Raw genomic sequence first — 21,785 nt, 5'->3', positions numbered from 1 at the left:
AATTTAAGTGCAACCCAAGATCTACCCTGCCCCTTCCCTGAGGTCCTGCCACACTCAAACACCCCTCCTCCCCCAGTCGCTTGCTCTCCCCCACCCACCACTCACTTTCACTGGTTTGGGGTTCGGGAGGGGGTGTGGGCTCTGAACTGGGGCCAAGGGGTTCAGAGTGTGGGAGGGGGATCTGGGCTGAGCCTGGGAAAGGGGGTTGGGGTGCAAGCTCCGTGAGGGAGTTTTAGTGCAGGAGGGGGTTCTGGGCTGGGGCAGTGTGTTGGCGTGCAGGTAGGGGTATAAGGTGCTAGCTCCAGGAGGGGGGTCAGGGTGCAGGAGGGGGTATGAGTTGCTGGCTTTGGGAGGGGGCCCAGCTGGGGCAGAGGTTTGGGAAGCAGGAGATGGTATGTGGGGTTGGCTCCAGGAGGGGGTTGGGGTGCAGGCTCCCACCAGGGGAAACTTACCTCAGGTGGCTCCCAGTCGCAGCACAGTGGGGCTAAGGCAGGCTCCTGACCCCATGACGCTCCCAGAAGCGGCCCATGTGCCCCAGGGGCAGTGTATATGGCTCCATGTGCTGCCTCTCTCTTCAGGCACTGCCCCATGAGCTCCCATTGGCTGCAGTTCCCTGTTCCCAGCCAATAGGAGCTGTGGGGGCAGTGCTTGCAGGCAGGAGCAGTGTGCAGAGACCCCAGTGTATCATAGTTCCCCCCACCACCATCCCCGGGCTACAGGGGCATGTTGACTGCCTCTGGAAGCAGCGTGGGGCCAGGGCAAGCAGGGAGCCTACCTTAGTGGCAGCCCCACTATACTACTGGACTTTTAGCGGCTAGAGATTGTGATCAACTGGGAGAGTTTCCAGGATTGACCAGTCGGTCACAATCTACCGGTTGGTGACCACTGCTGTTGAGCAATATAAATGAACAGCACGTGCCATTTTCCAGTGCTGTTAAAGTGATTGATAAACCAGTGTTGTTAAATTTAGGGCTCAAGTCTTTCCTTCAAATGAGCATTGCCTTACATCTTCTAAAATGTATTAGAGGTGAGCCTGTGTACCTAAGAAGGTGAGTATTTAGTGTTGTTATATGGTTAAGTCAGTTGCAGCACTGTTGTTGGTAACCATTTAGGCTTTCCATAAAAGTGCTCTGATGTCTCCTTTTGTATTCTGCTGTGTCAGAACTTGACAAACACAAGGTTGGTTTTAAATAAAATGTTAGTTTGAAAACAGTAATGCTTTATGGCAGTACTTTAAGCTAACTTCAGCTTTGCATCTGGGACTTATTTCCTTTCATACGTGTGGAAGTACAATGGACAATGATCTCTGATCTGTTAAATATTTCTTCAAATATTTGAAAATTACTATAAATTCTTCAAGCATATTCCTACACTGAGTAGCCTGTCTGCACTGTCCATAGTTTATCTCCAACGTATCCGTTGGGTGCCATTCATGATCAGAGAAAATCATGTGTGGGGTGAATGGTACTGTTTGTTTTTAGTGAGGAAAAGGCCCTGATTCTCTTATAAACTGGGAAAATTCTGCAATTTTTTGTGGCACAAGAATGCATGCTTGTTTTTTTATAACTAGATCTGTTTCTTTTTGTTATACCTGTTTTCTGTTGCTGGCTTCAGACCCCACTGTATTAAGGTAATAAAGGTAATAATTGGAATATCTCCTAGAACTGGAAGGGACCTCGAAAGGTCATTGAGTCCAGCCCCCTGCCTTCACTAGCAGGACCAATTTTTGCCCCAGATTCCTAAGTGGCCCCCTCAAGGATTGAACTCACAACTCTGGGTTTAGCAGACCAATGCTCAAACCACTGAGCTATCCCTCCCCCATACCCGCTTCTGTAGTAATATGTACTACAGTATATATTTATTAAAATATATACTGTAGTAGCACCCAGAGGCTGCAGTGTGGATCGGCGCTCCTATCATAACGAGGCTATGCAAACAGTTTTTTGTTTTTTCCTTTCTATAATGAGTCAAGTTGCCTCTCTCTTCCCCCTCTGTGTTTCTTGATGTTTCCCTGACACCTTACAACTTTTGTTTTCTGGCAATGTGTATTCTGTTCTCTCCCCACTCTAGTCCTATTCCCATCTCATTCCAAAACTTAACCACTACCATACTGTTTATCTGATCAGTCTCCTTCCATCAACCACCCATTCACTCAGTCAGCTAGAGGGCTTGGGAATTTTATCAGATGCCTTATAGCCGGAGGTTTAAACCTACGAACCAAAGACTGATAAAGATGATGACCAGGGGCCCTGTCTCACCAAGCTATTGCATCTGGAGTCCTCCCTCCACTGGGTGGAAAGGAGGGGATGTCAGGATTTCTACTGTAGGGTGCTGTTTCTGGGCTGTGGTTGATCGCAGTCTTTCATACTAGCAACTGGCTAAAAGGTGCCTGATAAATTTGAAGTGGTAGCAAGGAGAAGGAATAACTAGATGCTTCCTGGTTGTAGGGAGAATGGGTTGGGGAAATCAGATTATACGCCTCCCTCCTCCCTAGCATCATAGCTACCTCTGCCTCCACTCTCCCAGCTTCGATTTGAGTCCTCGTCTTCAATGAATAGGGCCAGTGCTGGGTTCTGGATAGTAGCAGTAAAAACTTACGAAACCCCAGTCAGATTGCACTCTTACTGAAGCTTGTCAAAGCTCTGAGCAGCACTGGAGCTCTTTGCAGACTGGGGAAGACAGTACTGAAATTGTGGCTCCAGAAAGAGTTGTTGTTTTAAACACTAAGCTTAGAACACTAGGGCATGGAATACACACCACTGCATGGATTCAACTAAATTAGCCTCTAAATTGTAACTTACTTCTGTGAGGCCTCTTAAAACAGGATTGAGCAGCTAAAATTGATTTAGCTTAATTTGGTAATACCACCAAAGAGTTGCATTGATTCAGTTACATTTTGCAATTTCCGTGAGTAGACCAGTCCTAAGCCATCCCATTCAGCTGTTGAGCATTGCATTCAAAAACACACTTTCAAGTGTCATATGCTCAGATAGGAGTTGACATAAAGATTACTCCTGGGGGAATTCTGTGCCTGTGCAGAATTCATGTCCCTCCCACAGATTTTGTTTTTCCACCCTCTGCAGCATATAGATTCTACTGGAGAGGTGCTGCAGTTACACTTTTCGCCCACCAGGGGCTGCTGTGGTGCCAGAAGAGATGACAGCCAGTGGGCGGAGCGGAACAGGGAAAGACAGAATTCCTCACAGCGGGAACAGAGCAGGGTACATGGGGCTGCTGGGGAGGGGGTGTCACAGACTGGGATTCAGAAGGGCTTGTGGGGGGACAGACTGGGGTGTGGGCTCAGGAGCTAGTGGGGGTGACAGCATTGAGCCAGGAGTTGAATGGGAGAGGGCTGCAGAGACACATGGGGATGGGGGAGGGGAGGTTGCAGGGACACATGGGGATGAGGCAAATTATCTGCTTGACTGAATGAGAGAGGCTAGGGGTTAGCCAGGATCTGCATGGGGGAGGCTCCCCAACTCCCTACCAATCCACCACCACCACCAAAAAAAACACCACCCAAACCCTGTTCCATACTACTCCCACCCACACCCAACAACCCTCCAGGTTCATTCCCAGGCTCCTTCCCTCTCCCTCAGCCTCTCCCTCTGCCCCTGACTCCCCCAAGCCTTTGCTTCTGAGGGAAGTAGGAAATATGTTCCTGTTCTGTAGTTTAATATAGAACTTTGAGTAATTTATTTAATGTGCCTCGTTAGGAATCTATTTGTCAAAAAAAAACATTTCCTGACTGTTTTTTGGTGGGGAGGTGATCTGTATAGTTACATATCAAGTATCAGAGGGGTAGCCGTGTTAGTCTGGATCTGTAAAAGCAGCAAAGAGTCCTGTGGCACCTTATAGACTAATAGACTGACGAAGTGGGTATTCACCCACGAAAGCTCATGTTCCAATATGTCTGTTAGTCCTGTGGCACCTTACAGACTCTTTCCTGCTTGTATTGTTACAGACATACTTGCTGACAGGTATTTTGAAATAAATTATCAAACTAATTGAAACTGGCGTAGTTATACACCTCAACCTCGATATAACACTGTCTTCAGGAGCCAAAAAATCTTACTGCATTATAGGTGAAACTGCGTTATGTTGAACTTGCTTTGATCCACTGGAGTGTGCAGCCCCGCCTCCCCGGAGCGCTGCTTTACCGCGTTATAGCCGAATTCATGTTATATCAGGTCGCATTATATCAAGGTAGAGGTGTATTGTGTGATTTTTTGATAAATAGAATGTGCAGAATTTTTAATTGTCTGTCACAGAATACCCCTGGGAGTACAAGATGTAGTAGTCTGAGAGGGCCAAAATACATGAACTATAAAAATTGTAGTATTCTTCGTAATTTTATAGTTCCATTTCAGTGGGCTTCCTGAGTTTTATTTTGAGACTTTATGCTGAAGTTAGAGGGTGGGTCATTTAAAAGTCAGTTTAAGATTATGCTCAGCCTCACATCACAGCATCTAGGTGGTTTTGACTCCTGACTTTTCTGGGTTGTTTTTCCCTCCCCAACATCTAGTGCTGTCTGTCATTAGGAGTACAGGAACTGCCATACTCACCAGACCAGACATCTAATTCAGGAAGATGTCTGATTCATAGTTTAGGAAGGTGCAAAAATCTCCAGGTAATGGACAACTATGGAATAAGATGCTTATTGGAGAACTTATTCCCAATTGAGGCAAGTAGTGATTGACCTGTACCCTCAAGCAGAGGACAATAACCTTTTTTAATCCTAAATTCATAAAACAGTGGATGTTTTTGGGATCCTTAAGTATTAATCTGTTGTCGAATTTGTGACCCTTTCACAGGCTAACTGTACACTGTAAATATTTTCTTTGTTTTAAGTGTAATGTCCCTCAATTGTGAGGGTAAATCTCACACTTGTAACATTAATCATTTTAAATACCTATCAAGTTGCTTCTCACTTGGTTGTTTCTAAACTAGAGTCCTAGTCTTTCAGTTTGTTGTCAACTTGTTTTAGTTATTTTAATCATCTATTTAAAATTAACTATAATGCATAATTAACATATAGGAGAAAGGGTGTTTTTTGTTGTAGGTTCAGTTAAAGACTTGTGCCTTGCAATTAAAATGAGAGCACACACCCCATAAGTCCTCCAGCAAAACAAAAGATCAGACTTCCCTCTCCCCTTAGAAAGATCAGGAACGTGAACTTTTCAGAACTCCTGCATACATCTTTAAGAATCAGATACAAATCCATCTTAAAAAATCCTTTATAGATGGTTCCTTTTCATATTTATACCTTTGGGGTTGCAGCATCCTGCACAGTGCTGAAAGGTTAGGGTCCCATAGGCTGTATATGTTGTGAGGAGTTGCGGTTTCTATGCTCAGGAAGAGGTTAAGCAACCCCGTGAAATACAGAAAACATGTTTGGTTTGTTGCCATTTTCCATTGAAAATTGGAATTCTTACTTAAGCTTCAAGTAGCTTTAAAAAGCTTTGTGCCATCTCCGTGCTTGAAAATTGGGTTGTAATGGAGATGGGGAGCTAAGGCATGAGTTGATTAGAATGACTTAAGTTAAAGTTGGTATTTTTTAAACTGCCACAGTTGGAAATGAGTCCACCACTGTATAGGTGGGCACCCATCTTTCCAGTGGTGGCTAGCATTCATTTCTAGCTGTGGCAGACAGAGAAAAAGTGCCTTAAATCTGGTGTGGATTGTTTAGACAAGTGCAGTACTCTTTTGGCACCAATCCAGGATTTAGACCAGTGTGAGATTTCCTATACTAAGGTCTAATTTTCAATCCCTCATTAATAGATGGTGCATATGTGAATGGGGGGGAAGAACACATCTTCAGCATTTGCTTAGTAGCTGAAGTTGTGTTCTGCTTTGCTTAATGCTACTTTATTGGCTTAGTTTTTTAAAATAAAATCTTGGCGCTTTTGCTCTGTTACAAGGGGTGTGTGAGAGCATAGACGTGCATGAAAACACTACTTTTGGTGCCTTACGCACATGTTCTACTCTTTATTGCCACACTCCCTCCATTTTTTGACCTCCTTTTTTACTTTTTTTGACCAGGTGGCCTTCTAGATCAGCCCCAGGTGGAGTGTAACACAATAATATCTGGAGGTGACAAATGTTTGAACTGTTGTTGCTTGGCTAGGGAGGAGCAGACTGGTCGCCTCAAACCAGTGAGGTTTCTGGCTACTGCTGCAATGTGTGTATCTTGGAATAATTAATAAGTGGTGGAAGAACTTCTATGCAAGGTGGACTGCATACTACCTTGATCGCTAATAGGTAGTCCACCTTAATGGAGGATGAAGTCACAGTACCAACCAGTTCCCAGATCCTTACACTGCAGCTTTCTTCTCCCTTGCACTGGATGTTTGTTGACATGGAGAAGTAATCTAAGTGGCATTGTCATGTTTCATGGTGGCCTCACATAAATGTTGAAGTCAAACCATGACAAGATAAATATGTGCAGCACTTGATCAATTCATGCATCTCTAGTGATCTGATACATCAAATTGGGTGACCTGGGCAGAGAAGTACTCTGTTCACAATATGTGCAATGCACATTAAACAACCAAACAGTCAATTAGGTAAACAGTAGATGAGACAGAATGGAACTTGTAACAAGAAGTTTGGCACATAAGTAGAGAATTTAGTAAGCTATCAACAATTCTTTTTTTCCAAACATAATAACTAAGAAGCCGTTTTGCCAGAAGAGATCAGTGAGCAGAGGCCACAGATGTGCTGTACCAGTCCTGCCACAGAAATCTGCTTCTATGCCTTTTAACCATTGTTGCCATTGTCCAGGACAGTGCAGAAAGTCAGCATGTTGCAGGAGATTGTGATTCTGATAGCAAGGCTTGAAGAGAACATTACTGTTAGCAGAGGGTCCTGTGTATTCCCCAGCCACTGAATTCATTCTTTATCACAGAATTTTATTCCAGAATTTTAACTTTCAAACATTCTAACCTTGTGATTTATGTAGATAATATTGAAAAGGTAAATTGAGCATAAGGTGATGGAATGTTGTCTTCCTGAGTTTACAGAAGGCCTGAAACAATAACTCTCAATCAGGAGATTCAAAGACTGCAAAATTTGTGGCATCTTGGGGATTGGTGGGGGAGGGAGGGAGGCAAGAATTTGGCTTTTTTTGCTGCAGAATTTGGCATTTAATGAACCAAGCAACCAGCGACTTTCTGTCCTCTTAGGAGTTTCCTGCAGCTCCCTTACGTTTTTCAGTTTTCCTAGAAGTGGGATTTATTTGAATTACAGTATATTCTCCCTGCTCTGTAATTGATGGAGCCAGATAACAGGGCTCTGGAAAAAACAGGTCATGGAAATGAAGGGTATCTAATGGAGAACTAAACAAAAATACTGTCTGCAGAAGTTAAGGGTTCTTTTCATGGCACTTGGGAGTGTTTGCTGTAGAATTTTGTCCCATTGTGCCACAGAGTACGAAGGACCCTAATTATCGAACCTAATAAACATGACCATTTCTACAGTTCCTACCGAACTGGCTGGCTGCCACTTGAGAAGATATTTGGACAGGGTAATCTCTAAACTTTCACTTTCCAGATAAAATGCAACAACAGAATCCTTGTAATGTCACTGTAATTTAAAGTCTGGCATACACAGTGGAGTTGCACCAAAATCAGTAAAATACATTGCATGATAGGGGGTGTCTTCACAACACAGTTAGAATCATAGACTATCTGGGTTGGAAGGGACCTCAGGAGGTCATCTAGTCCAACCCCCTGCTCAAAGCAGGACCAGTTCCCCACTAAATCATCCCAGCCAGGGCTTTGTCAAGCCTGACCTTAAAAACCTCTTAAGGAAGGAGATTCCACGACCTCCCTAGGTAACCCATTCCAGTGCTTCACCACCCCCCTAGAGAAAAAGTTTTTCCTAATATCCAACCTAAACCTCCCCCACTGCAACTTGAGACCATTACTCCTTGTTCTGTCATCTGGTACCACTGAGAACAGTCTAGATCCATCCTCTTTGGAACCTCCTTTCAGGTAGTTGAAAGCAGCTATCAAATCCCCCCCCCCCCCCCCGATTCTTCTCTTCTGTAGACTAAACAATCCCAGTTCCCTCAGCCTCTCCTCATAAGTCACGTGCTCTAGCCCCCCAATCATTTTCGTTGCCCTGTGCTGGACTCTTTCCAATTTTTCCACATTCTTCTTGTAGTGTGGGGCCCAAAACTGGACACACTACTCCAGATGAGGCCTCACCAGTGTCAAATAGAGGGGAATGATCATGTCCCTCGATCTGCTGGCAATGCCCCTACTTATACAGCCCAAAATGCCATTACCCTTGTTGCCAAGAAGGCCACACTGTTGACTCATATCCAGCCTCTCGTCCACTGTAACCCCTAGGTCCTTTTCTGCAGAACTGCTTCCTAGCCATTTGGTCCCTAGTTTATAACCGTGAATGGGATTCTTCCGTCCTAAGTGCAGGACTCTGCACTTGTCCTTGTTGAACCTTGTCAGGTTTCTTTTGGCCCAATCCTCTAATTTGTCTAGGTCCCTCTGTATCCTATCCCTACCCTCCAGCGTATCTACCATTCCTCACAGTTTAGTGTCATCTGCAAACTTGCTGAGGGTGCAGTCCACGCCATCCTCCAGATCATTAATGAAGATATTGAATAAAACCGGCCCCAGGACTGACCCTTGGGGCACTCTGCTTGAAACTGGCTGCCAACTAGACATGGAGCCATTGATCACTACCTGTTGAGCCTGACGATCTAGCCAGCTTTCTATCCACCTTATAGTCCAGTCATCCATCCCATACTTCTTTAACTTGTCGGCAAGAATAGTGTGGGAGACTGTATCAAAAGCTTTGCTAAAGTCAAGGAATAACACATCCACTGCTTTCCCCTCATCCACAGAGCCAGTTATGTCCTCATAGAAGGCTGTTAGGTTAGTGAGGCATGACTTGCCCTTGGTGAATCCATGCTGACTGTTCCTGATCACTTTCTCTCCAGCTGCTTCAGAATTGATTCCTTGAGGACCTGCTCCATGATTTTTTCCAGGGACTGAGGTGAGGCTGACTGGCCTGTAGTTCCCCAGATCCTCCTCCTTCCCTTTTTTAAAGATGGGAACTACATTAGCCTTTTTCCAGTCATCCGGGACCTCCCCCAATCGCCATGAGTTTTCAAAGATAATGGCCAATGGCTCTGCAAACACATCCACCAATTCCTTTAGTGCCCTCGGATGCAGCGCATCCAGCCCTATGGACTTGTGCTCATCCAGTTTTTCTAAATAGTCCTGAACCACTTCTTTCTCCATAGAGGGCTGGTCACCTCCCCACACTGTGCTGCCCAGTGCAGCAGTCTGGGAGCTGACCTTGTTCGTGAAGACTGAGGCAAAAAAAGCATTGAGTACATTAGCTTTTTCCACATCCTCTGTCACTAGGTTGCCTCCCTCATTCAGTGACTTTCTTCTTGTTGCTAACATACCTGAAGAAACCCTTCTTGTTACTCTTATCATCTCTTGCTAGCTGCAACTCCGAGTGTGATTTGGCCTTCCTGATTTCCCTCCTACATGCCTGAGCAATATTTTTATACTCCTCCCTGGTCATTTGTCCAATCTTCCACTTCTTGTAAGCTTATTTTTTTGCGTTTAAGATCAGCAAGGATTTCACTGTTAAGTCAAGCTGGTCTCCTGCCGTATTTACTATTCTTTCTACACATCAGGATGGTTTTTTTTCCTGCAACCTCAATAAGGATTCTTTAAAATACAGCCAGCTCTCCTGGACTCCTTTTCCCCTCATGTTATTCTCCCAGGGGATCCTGCCCATCAGTTCCCTGAGGGAGTCAAAGTCTGCTTTTCTGAAGTCCAGGGTCCGTATTCTGTCTCATACTCGAGCTAACTTGAATAAACTTGAGTTACTGTTGTGAACACCTTTCCTTCATGCTAGTGTCACTAGGAGTTTGTAGGTGCCCAGCTTAAGATGTGTATTACATATATCCATCGTACTGGAAATGTCCAGTAGGAAGAACTTCCACTTCAGGTATGGAGCTTTATTCAAACATCCTCTCTAATGTGTCCTCCACAGAGACTCAGAATTCCATTTTGGGTTGTCTGCATCATGCTAAATGTCCTCTTGCAGTGTCTCTTTTGAGTCTCTTAAAGGCAGTATCTCTGTATGCCCTCTGTCTTTTGTTTGTTTGTTTTTTGTGTTTTTGTTAGCAGTCATGTCAGCCAGATGAGTATTGGAACTAGACACCCTCTCCTTAAAGTGCTGGTAGTGCATTTTTCATGCTGATAAAGTGGTTCTTGGGGGCAAACCTGGCATTCATCCATGAAGTCAATTCTAGAGTCCATAAATCACAGGAGATAGCTCACGCTAGTCCTGTCCCATGTTATCGTTGAAAAGCTGTGGCACAGCTGGCATATGGACACTGTGCTAAAGATATGTTTAGTCAAATCCAAAATGTTGAGAAAATCAAGATAATCAGGGCTCTCACATGGCTGTAAGGGACAAAAGTCTTGAAGCCTGAAATATCTAGGTGCATCAGCTAGTGTATGAGATACAGGGCATAGATTGTCTTCACCTATGCCAATTACTGTAGAGTTAGTTGCTGATCAGCATATGGATTAGCCTAGCCTGGGTATGAGGCTCATTAGTGCTTTACTCACCTTTGTGGTACTAGGATTTCTGGGGGCATATCCCATGGTTCTTTAAGCAGCTCAATTTACTGCAGCAATATGCATCTTTCCCAGTGAATTGTGGGAGATCTCGTCTCTCTTTCTGGACATGGTCAGCAGGGTGGGTAGTGGGAAGGTCCCTTCTGGCCCTATATATATCTGATTCTGTGAAGACAATGGGGGAGTATCAGCACTAAGGTAGTTTAGCCTGCATTCCTACAAGTGGTGGGTTACCAGTCGGACTGAAAGCCTGACTTGGGCTTTTGCCTACAGCCCTACATGAACCAGCTAGCAAAGGTTGAAAGCACCAGTAACTTTGGGTGAAAGAGGTGTGTGTGCGTGCGTGTGAGGAAAGGATTGTGGTTAGAGGCAATCCCTGAGAAAGAACCATGGCTTACAGAGGGTATGGCTATACTTGCACTTCAAAGCGCTACCGCGGCAGCGCTTTGAAGCGCTAAGTGTAGTCAAAGCGCCAGCGCTGGGAGAGAGCTCTCCCAGCGCTGTCCGTACTCCACCTCCCTGTGGGGAATAACGTACAGCGCTGGGAGCTGCGCTCCCAGCGCTGGGGCTTTGACCACACTGGCGCTTTGCAGCGCCGCAATGTGCAGCGCTGGAGAGGGTGTGTTTTCACACCCTGCTGCAGTGCTGCAAATTTGCAAGCGTAGCCATGGCGAGAGAGAGACCCTAACATCAGTAACGGGCTCTTTGGAAATGTATGCTTCCTAAGAAGATATCTCCCAAACAGCTACCTGGTGGTCTTGTTCATTCACTTTTATAAAGTACTTTGTAATAGAGGTGCAAGCCTGATCTGTTGCTGTCTTGGGGAGGATATTGAATGCTGTAGTGTCTCAGGAACTGCTTTATGCATAGTTGTTTTAATTTGTTTTTGGTTAAATTGGAAAATTTTCTCACTCTAGGGTACATGCTGATGAAATTCCATTGTAAAAACTATAGAAACTACTGTGCTGAAAAACATTTACTACCTACCTGCCAAAAGGAAAATTTTGGGTAAGATCTACAGATAGTGTTTGTGTTTGTTTTTTGTTAGCCCTGTGGCTAAAAGAAGGGATCGCTATTTGCTAGGTACCAAAACAAAGTTTTCATGCTTTGTGGTAGGGACTCTCATAGTTACTAGTGTTTTACTCAGTAATTTACTCATGTAGAACGTGGTTTTCAGCATATTTGTGGAAATGATCTTGGTTCGCAGGCTCTTCAGAAGAAGAGGCATATCATTGAGGAAGTCTCTGACAGTTCTGAATTCTTACAGCTTTGTGGGAAGTGAGCATTATAGAATCTGTGGCTCTTGCTGCTAGGAGAAAGGATACTGTTCCTGGAAGTTTAATGTTTCTAGCTGTCATAAATGTCAAATAATGCTGTTCATAAACTACTAACCATTTGGAAGAACATATTGTTAAACTTGAGGCTTCTGCATTTATAATACCTTCCAAAATTAGAGTGGTGGCTTCTCTTGTAGGTGCTGGAAAACATATATTTTAAACATTTTGTACTTCGACTTTTAGTTAACTGCTGAAAATACTATACACATTTATTAGAGAAGGAAAGATGGAGAATCTGTAATATGAAGACTAGGAAGACTTTCTAGGTATTTTGTTCAATATGTATATTAGAGTTTTCTCTTTAACACACATTTTCATTTTGTTAGAAAACTGTTTCATTTTTCACCATGAAACATTTAAGTGAACGGTATTTGAGCTGGTAGATCACATTAAACTTCAAACTAGCAGTAACAATTCTAGAAATAGCTTGGTATAGCATAGTTTAAAAGCAGGCATTACCAAAATGACAACTCTCTCACCAATTTGTATTATTTTTCAACACATAGATAAAAGAAAAGAGAGAAACTTCCTACAATGCAGGTCGTTTGGTAGTCTTTTCTCTTCTATACGTTACTGAACAATGGTGGTTTGTTACTTTCTGCATTTTATTGTGCTTCTGTAACATGAATAACTAGTGCATACTAACCCAGGCTAGTTCTACCTTTTTTTTTTCCTTGTTCACTGTAGTCCTCCTTCCCCACTCCTGCCCCATCTAGTACATTTTCTTTCTACTTTCTTTGCCTTGCCTTTTCTTAAAATGGGGGAGCTGTATCTGCCCTCTCTTATGCTGAGTCTTCGTTCTTTACTGTTCTGTTTATAAAGTGGGAGTTGATATCTTTCTGGTGTGGCTCTGGGGCTCACTCATGGGACAAAAGTGGCTTGACAGAGCTACCCTAAATAAGCAAGGCAGTGGAAGTAGGATTATGCTGGCAAGGAGGTTATTTCTAACACTATATGTACGGGGCATGTCTACACTACAGCAGGGATTGATGCTCTGAGATCAATCCACCAGCGGTCGATTTAGCGGGTCTAGTAAAAACCTGCCAAATAGACTGCAGGTTGCTCTCCAGTCGATTCCTGTACTCTACCCCCGACAAGAAGAGTAAGGTAAGTCGACGGGAGATTTTCTCCCATCAACCCCTTGCCCCCCTGAGCTGAAGACTCCGCGGTAACTCAGCCTAAGGTATATAGACTCCAGCTATGTTATTCATGTGGCTGGAGTTGCATAGCATAGGTCGGCTTAACACAGTAGTGTAGACATAGCCACTGTGAGCTGTGGTAGAGGTACTATGAACAGAGTAAAGCTGCCTCACACCTGCTAACATCATACCTGATGTTTCATTACTCTGATCCTCACTGTATTTTGGGAAGGCTCCTTGTGGATGGGAGAAGGAGAGAGCTCTCTGAGTCTTTCTCCCAGCAGGGAAACACTCTGAGATGAATACTTCCCTAAGGCCCTCTCCACACTGAAGAGAGCTATTAGCCAGCTCCCCCTGCTGGATACGGGGCTTTAAAACATCAGTAGAGAGAAACCAGTATCTTTACCACTTCAGCAGGCTTGGGGGTGAGTGTTGAGCAGCAGCACCAGGGACTCCTCCCTGCTCCCAGGCCTGGTGGGAACAGGGAATCCAAAGGAGGACCTGCAGAGCTGGTAGAGAGGAATACTCCCTAATCAGCTTTCTGATCAAAGGCCGGAGTGATCCCTTCCTTTGTTTACACAGTGGGATAGGGAAGTGGGAGCACAGTCTGATGTCCATGCTAGAAGAGGAAGCCCCTCAGCATGTGCGGGAGATTTTCATTGGCTGTCCTTTGCTCTCATGTTGTGTGATTAGGAAGGCGGCCAACAGAGTTGTCTCCATTGATTCATGTATTTTCCTTGTAGGACCTATATGAAGGTCTGAAAACTGTCGTTTATAGGGGGGGAAACCCCAGAGTTGGCAGTTTGCCAAAGTTGACAGTAAAGATATCCTGTTTAGGCCATGTTTACACTACAGCGGCACAGCATAGACCAGCAGTTCTCAAACTTTGGGTTGGACCCCAAAGTGGTTTGAGTCCCCATTTTAATGGGGTTGCCAATGCCAGCATTAGACTTGCTGGGACTCAGGGCTGAAGCCCAAGCTGCACCCTCACCCCAGGCAACGGGGCTCAGGCTCCACCCTTGTGGTGCAATGAAGTTTGAGAACCCATGTTGTAGGCGCTTCCTATATTGATGAAAGGGGTTTTTGCATAGCTGTATGTAATCTACCTCTCTGAGAGGCAGTAACTAGGTGGATTGAGGAAGTCTTTTGTTGATCTAGCTGTGGTGATAGGGTCAACCTAAACAGCTTACACATGGTGCAAAACTTTTCATAGCCTTGAGCAACGTAGCTAGGTTGACCTAAGTTTTAGGTGTATACCAGGCCTAAGCTAGAGAAATTTGGGTTTGCTGCAGGGAAACCGGTCAGGAATAGGTGGGTAGATGTGTGTGGGTTTTTTGTCTTCCATGATCATCTACATACTTATTGGCTCTGGCTACTAAAATCCTCCACCACATCTTCAGTATTTTGCCTTCAAAGGTGGTCTGTGGAGGTGCAATGTGCTTTTACCCAGGTTCCCAGACATTTTATTTGAGTGTTGTGCATACCTGTTTCCTTTTTTTAAATACATACTTTTGCACATTCCAAGATCCACCAGTTAAGTGTATGCTTCATCTCTAGGATGTTCCTAGTGATACCCCATAACTTGCACTTAATTAGATGTGTATACAGATCTAGTGTAAAAAAAAAAAGTGTGCATATGTTCACCATGCCTCAGAAAATGTGTATTGTGTTTTTTTATAACTTGTGGAACTGATTCCTGTTGACTCCTTACAAGTAGCATAGGAGTCTAGAAGTGCACTGACATTGGTTGGGGAACATTAGAATTTTACTTGTTGCAATAGCTAATTTGCATTGAAATATTGGTCATGCAAGATGCCTAAAGATAGTATTAGTGGTGTTTGATTTAATATATGTAAACATCCAGGATAATTTTGTCTGTTTCAGATGATAAAAAAGACATTGACCATGAAACAGTGGTGGAAGAACAGATCATTGGCGAGAACTCTCCACCTGATTACTCAGAGTACATGACAGGAAAGAAACTTCCTCCTGGAGGAATACCTGGCATTGACCTTTCAGACCCCAAGCAGCTAGCTGAATTTGCTAGGTAAGTCACAAAAGAGCATCTGTTAAATCTAAAATGACTATCATTCCATTGTTTTCTTAAATAAAACCTTCAAAAAACATGAATACTAGCTGTCAAATTACTTTGCCTGACTCCATTGTTTCCTATATTACTTCATGTAAAGAGCCTGTGAAACAAGCAGTTAAAGTAGCAGGAACTTGGGTCCTTAACACAGTATTCTCAATATTTTGTTTCCATTTCCCAAATGCTATAGTCTTTTAAATATTTGATTTTTATCAATGCCAGATAATTTTTTGTTTTACTCTTTAGTCTTTGTGGCGGACAGGAATCGGATACCTTGAGAAGTTACATCTTTACACATGTCCTTACTGTTGCTGTTTTGAAGGATTACCTGAGGCTAAAAATACATTTGAGTGAGAGGTGGCTACTTCCTTATTAGATTTGACAAATCAAACGTGCGACACTCAAAAGTTGTCCAGTACAATAAGAACAGGCCAGTAGTGTTGTTAATTTTATTTTCATTCTTGACCACCTCAACCCCTATCAGTGTTTGTGGGTTCTACAACTTGCTCCACTACATCAAATTTAGTTTTCAACAGTTGAAAAACTATACAAAACCAATCTGTTCCTTTTTTTCTTAGTAATGGAAAATATCTTTTGTATTGTGTTTATCGCAAAAAACCTTAACATGGGGGGGGGAGAAAGGTAAAGGTTGCATAGTCAGCACTTAAAAGTTTAGGAAACATCAGTTCAGGTTGCCTGTGCAATCTTAATTTGGCCCATCATGCATATGCATTATGATACAGCATCTAATTACATGATCACTCACTGGTTGAGTGTATAGGCATCCTTAATTCTGGCATTTCCTAAACTTTGAGCATTTGAGTAATCTTGTTTTTAAAACTGAAATATTAGCCCATGTGGTATGGTACCACATGATTTGTGCAGGGCTTGGGGAACATTAGATCCACAGCCCAGATTTCTACCACTTGAGACAATAGTGAAATTAGTAGCAAGTAGTCAGCTGTTACCTCTGTATGGGCCAGCCACTAGAGGGGGAAGAGATGTACAGTAGAACCTCAGAGTTACAAACACCAGAGTCACGAACTGACCGGTCAACCACATACCTCATTTGGAACTGGAAGTACACAACCAGGCAGCAGCAGAGACCAAAAAAAAAGCAAGTACAGAACTGTGTTAAATGTAAACTATTAAAAAAAAATAATAATGGAAAGCAGCATTTTTCTTCTGCATAGTAAAGCTTCAAAGTTGTATTAAGTCAATTTCAGTTGTAAACTTTTGAACTAACCATAAAGTTTCATTCAGTTACTAGCAGTCTCCATTCCCAAGGTGTTTATAACTCTGAAGTTCTATTTAACTTCTGCCAGTGGGATTCACAGCTGTTTGCTAGACAGCAGGGGAATACTGGTTTCCATTCCAGGCTTTGGTGGGGAGTGTACGTAGATCCTTCTGTCTCTGCTCCCTATACTCCTGTTCGCCTTCCATAGTCTATCTCTGCTATTGTCATCCCCTTATGCTGCTTCAGTGCTATCAGAGTAGCACTGAGAAAACAGTATATAGTCTTTCTACTGTTGTTTCTGGTATCAAAGTGGCTCCCCAGCAGCTGGGAGGAACAACTGTTGGGGAAAAATGTGTGTCTATGGGGGGCATGCTCAAAATTTGAGGATGACGTATGTGCAGTTCAGCTGGCCTGTAGGAACTGTTTGGCAATAGAGTATGCTCAGTGCATATAAAATCCGACTGTAAGGCTGACAGCTTCTACCAGCCTTTACCGAAAATGTGCAAACTGCAATTTGCCCCCCTCTCCCCGAATTTCTGATATGTTGGCCAAATTTGTGCAGACTTTCACAAGGATAGCAAAAGGTACATTGCTGACATGATTGGAGCATGGATTTGAAAGCATCTCAAATGGTGGTAAGAATTTTTTAATATGGGCAAAAATATATATTTTCCCTGTCTTGATGCTAGTGTCAGGAAGGAGTTAAAATTCAGCCAGCGCGCGCAAAAAAAACCAACCAACCAACCTGCTGAAAATCCAGGTCATAATTTCTGTCAATACATAATAACTCAGCTTATCGGTAAGAAAGAACAATGCTGACCACCCTCAAGGCGCCCCCAGATATCTGTAAGCATTCATTCTTACCCCTCCCCACCCTGCCTCTTCGCCCCGAAAGTAGTCTCAGATAACTGATGTAATCAAAATGGGTCTATAAATATGTATTGTTCTTACTGTTACCTGTTTTAAAAGTTCTCTTTTTCTCTTTATAACTATGTTTGCCCCTATAAATACAAAATAAATGCAAATAAATTATTAAAATAATGTATATAACTGGCCACTATGGCACCATATTTTTAAAACTGCTTGCCATTCTTCCCGATACCATAAATAAACCCTCTTCAATATAATCTGTGCTTGCCAAATTCTTTAAAAAAAAAAAAAAATTGCCTAACACTAGAAAATGTTTCAACTGTGGGATTTTTTTTTAAATTTATTTTTTGATTTTTTTTTTCCCAGTAAGTCAGCCTGCAGCAGACATGAAAAAGTTCAGCCTGAACTTTAACTGTAGGTGGTTCCACCTGTGTGGCTTATATTTCATAACTACTTATGAAGTGTTGGTGTATATATTCGTACATTTGCTATCGGTCATAATAAACTAATTTCAAAAAATAAGATTACGTTACAAGAAAAACACTTGCTTTGATCTTAACTTATGTCAGTATTATCTAGAATTTTTGTCAAAGCAAGTTTAGTTCTATATGCTATCCTGCCTATATATATTGCTGTGGGTTGCATCCATCAGGCTAGTTATCTGGGTGTTCATTTGTTTTTTAAATGAATTTAAATGGTTCATTCTGTTGTGCTACTTTATAACTGAGTGTGATTACCTGCTACAGAATCTATTTAATACTCCTCTGGATTTTTTTTAATGTGAATTATTCTTGCAGATACTGGATGTTGCTATGCTGTGGCTTGTCTGACTACTCAAACTGTTCTCTTACTGATGAATTGTCTGTCAGGGTTATTTTTTTGAGGTTTTTAGCTTTAACTGCCACATGGATTCTGTTGGGGCTTTACTAAAAAGAAGAAGAATGTACTGCATATGTTATCTTATGGAGAAAAGGAGACTTGTTATGAACTAACTTTTTTGCTATCCTTGAATTTTTAACAAGTAGCATTATAAATCAACAGGCAAATTAAGTTTTTGAGCATACAATTGCTATTCCTTGAAGTCGCTTATGTTTTAAATTATTCCATCTGTTTTTATATTGGAGCCATTCCTGTGGTATCTGAACACCTTAGGAATGCTGTCAAAATTGACAAGCCTCAAACTTGACTTACCAACCATTATGTGGTCATCACAGTCAGGAAAACTCAATCATGTCACTGCCTGCTAGTATAATTGTGTTGTATATGAAGAATAGGATGGACAAAACCTTCCTAAAACAGTGAACGATTAGAGGTTTTCAGTCAGTAGAGAATCACTTTCAAGAAGTCTCTTTTTGTTACTACCTTTGCTGTTGTAAAGTTTATAGGGCCAGTTTTAGAGAGAACTAGTGACAATGTGTATAATTCAGTTTTATAAAACTATGGATGGGATGGCACAGTAAACAAGTCCTAATCTTCTGATTCCCATGGATTGCTGTTTAGGGCCTCAGTCCTGTTTTGTGTTTGGGTCAATGCGGGAGGCAGGGAAATCAACTTGAATGATGCAGGATCAAGCTCTAATTTTCCCTTGGTTAAAGTTTACTACTGATTCAGTTTTTACCTTGATTAAGATACCCAAGTGCAAGGAAAGGGAACTGTAGTACAAAACAGGGAGAGAATAAAAAGTGAGAGAATTGAAATTTGACAATTGATTAGGGCATATGAAGGGCTTGGCGGCTTGTTTTTGCTACAGTAGCAAATGGTCATATTTAGTGTGTGGTTTCTCAGTTGTAGTGACTTAAGGATTTCTAAAATTTTACTCGTCTAGTAATATTTTGAAAGTGACAGTGCACTTGAAATCCAGTCAATTTAAAGAATTGATGAAGTAATTTATGGTACCAAATCTACCCTTGAGTCCCACTGGCAGTTTTCATGGTTTAACAATCCAGTCATATTTTACTAGCTTTAAAAATGTTTTCTCTTCCTTGTTGCTGTGTACAAGATACGCACAAACTTAAAGGGGAAATGGGAAAACTGGCTAGACAGTGTTATGTAGGGCTGCTGTGTTTGCCTCCATTCCTTAAATTGATAGGAGGATGTGCAGTAGTGATTTGCAGAAATCACTGTACCAACTTCACTATTGAGGCATCTTATTGATCCTCAAGAACGAAGTTCTGAGGCTAAGGTTCACTTCCAAACCCACAGGCAGCTGTGGGTCAGCTAACACTATAGGTGCCCTTGAGTAACACAGCAGAATTTTTTTTCATGCTCATCTGTAATACATTCTGCTACTCAAGCCTTTATGTTGGGATTGCAGTTATGTTTAGTGGTCAACTTCAGACAAGCTTCCAGTATTTAGGACATTCTCCTATCACTTTTTTTTTAAAGATTCCATTTCACTTACTCTCTTTTAATATCTAATCTCTGTTGAGAGCATGTGTTGCTGTTACAGTGAGTAGCCAGATTGTCCCTTAAAATGCACTTGCCCTATAGCTTGTGGTGGTGGTGGTGGTTCCTTTGTCTCTGATGTATGGAGCTGGAATTTTGGACCCTTGGTTAAACCTTGTGGGAACTAGTACAGCTATGCCTGACAGTAGTTCATAAGTTCTAAAATTGCTGAAACTATTGTACACCTCTACCCCGATATAATGCGGTCCATGGGAGCCAAAAAATCTCACCGTGGTATAGGTGAGACCACGTTACATCTGGGTAGGGAGAGGAACCGCTCCCCACCCCAGCTCACCTCCGCTCTGCCTCCTCCCTGAGCGCACTACTGCCACTCTGCTTCTCCCTCCCTTCCAGACTTACCACGCCAATCAGCTGTTTGGCCCAGCAAGCCTGGAAGGGAGTGGGGAGAAGAAACAGAGTGGCAATGGGGCGCTCAGGGGAGGATGTGGAGATGAGCTGGGGTGGGGAGCAGTTCCTCTGTGCCCCCCCCCCAACTTGCGGCCCCCCTGCCCCAGCTCACCTCCGCCTCCTCCCACGAGCGCACCACAGCTCCGCTTCTCTCTCCCAGGCTTGCCACGCCAATCAGCTGTTTGGCACAGTAAGCCTGGGAGGGAGGAGAAGTGGCGCTGCGGCGAACTCGTGGGAGGAGATGGAGAGGAGGTGAGCTGGGGTAGGGAGGGCCACAGCAAGTAATGCAGGCGCAGAGGAACTGCTTGTCGTAACATGAATTCGGCTATAATGAGGTAAAGCAGCGCCGTCCCCCAAAATGCTGCTTTACCGCATTATATCCAAATTCATGTTATATAGGACTGCATTATATTGGGGTAGAGGTGTATGTAACAAGTTGCATCAGAATAGTGTAATCTGTTGGGTAGCACTATCCAGTTAAGGCATATTCTGACATGAATGGATGCATAAGCTTGTCACTTCCAAATCTTTATACAGGGTTTATGAAGAGTGCTGGCATTATTTGTGTTAAGCAGGACCAGAAAATGTATATAACTATATACCTCAAACAGTGTGACTGATGGCAGATTTTTCTCTCTTCGGTTTGCTTATTACAGGCTAACAATTCTGTTTGGAGGTTTAAAATGTGAATGATTTTTAAGCTCTTTACATTGTCTACTATTTAATAGATAAAATCTATAGGAGTGTATGTCTTTGCATGGGATGGTGAGAATCCCTTTAAATGAAATACTAAAATGGAGCATTTTCTAAATTTGCTGTTAAGCGAAACTTACGTTGAAGTGTAACAATTCCATGATTGTCTGGTACTAGAACCTAGTGGAAGTAAGTAAACATAGCTGTAATTCTGGCAGTTATGAACAGTGGTGGCTTATTTTTCCCCTTTTCTTTAAAAATAAATAAATTTTACTTAAACGTAAGTTTAAAAAGTTGGCCTCTGATTTTTTTTTTCTAAGCACTGTTAATGTGGCTGAACTGCTTAGAAACAGCAAAAGTACAAATGAAGAAAGAGGAAGTAAAATGTGAAGAAAGAAAAAGGGGAAAATATAATAGGTGGGAAGTTGCCACAGCCCTGAGTCTTGGTCATAACGTTCTTCCTTGTTTAGCTTCTCCCTTTTGGCCCCTCTGTTCTTTCATTCACACTTCTTTCTCCACTTCTGCATGCCGTCCAAGCAGTAATCCTCTTCCTCTCCTGCATCCCCTTCACGCCTCCCTAGTGCACTCATTGAATGAGGGCCAGAGTGGCAACTCTCCTTGCAATTGACCCCCGCCTCCAGAATTGATAGAGCAAAGGAGAGGAAACTATTTTAGCCATTGGTCATGTCAACCACTGCCACTTCTGCCACCAACTGAAGTGCTCTGGGCACTTCATCCGTGGAATGAGGGCAGGCCTACACTACAGAATTACTTTGCTATAATTACATTGATCAGGGGTATGACTTTTTCACACCTCTGAGTGACGTACTTATAGTGACCTAAGCGCCAGTGTAGATGGCGCTGTGTCAATGGGAGAGCTTCTCTTGACCACATAGCTACTGCTTCTTGTGGAGGTGGATTAACTACGCTAACAGGAGA

At 42.9% G+C, this 21,785-nt stretch overlaps 1 protein-coding gene across 2 annotated transcripts in view; it reads left to right on the top strand.

The window, feature by feature from the left end:
- Positions 1–21,785, top strand: part of YY1 (YY1 transcription factor) — a 42,278-nt gene that overhangs the window by 4,194 nt on the left and 16,299 nt on the right. For both annotated transcript variants that reach the window (XM_039536882.1, XM_039536883.1), the window contains exon 2: positions 14,989–15,151. In XM_039536882.1, the coding sequence (XP_039392816.1) occupies positions 14,989–15,151 (163 nt within the window). The remainder of the gene's footprint in view (positions 1–14,988; positions 15,152–21,785) is intronic.

This window comes from Mauremys reevesii, linkage group 4, assembly GCF_016161935.1.
Source record: "Mauremys reevesii isolate NIE-2019 linkage group 4, ASM1616193v1, whole genome shotgun sequence".
In the NCBI taxonomy this organism is placed as follows: domain Eukaryota; kingdom Metazoa; phylum Chordata; order Testudines; family Geoemydidae; genus Mauremys; species Mauremys reevesii.
This window is presented reverse-complemented; position numbering and strand designations above follow the sequence as displayed.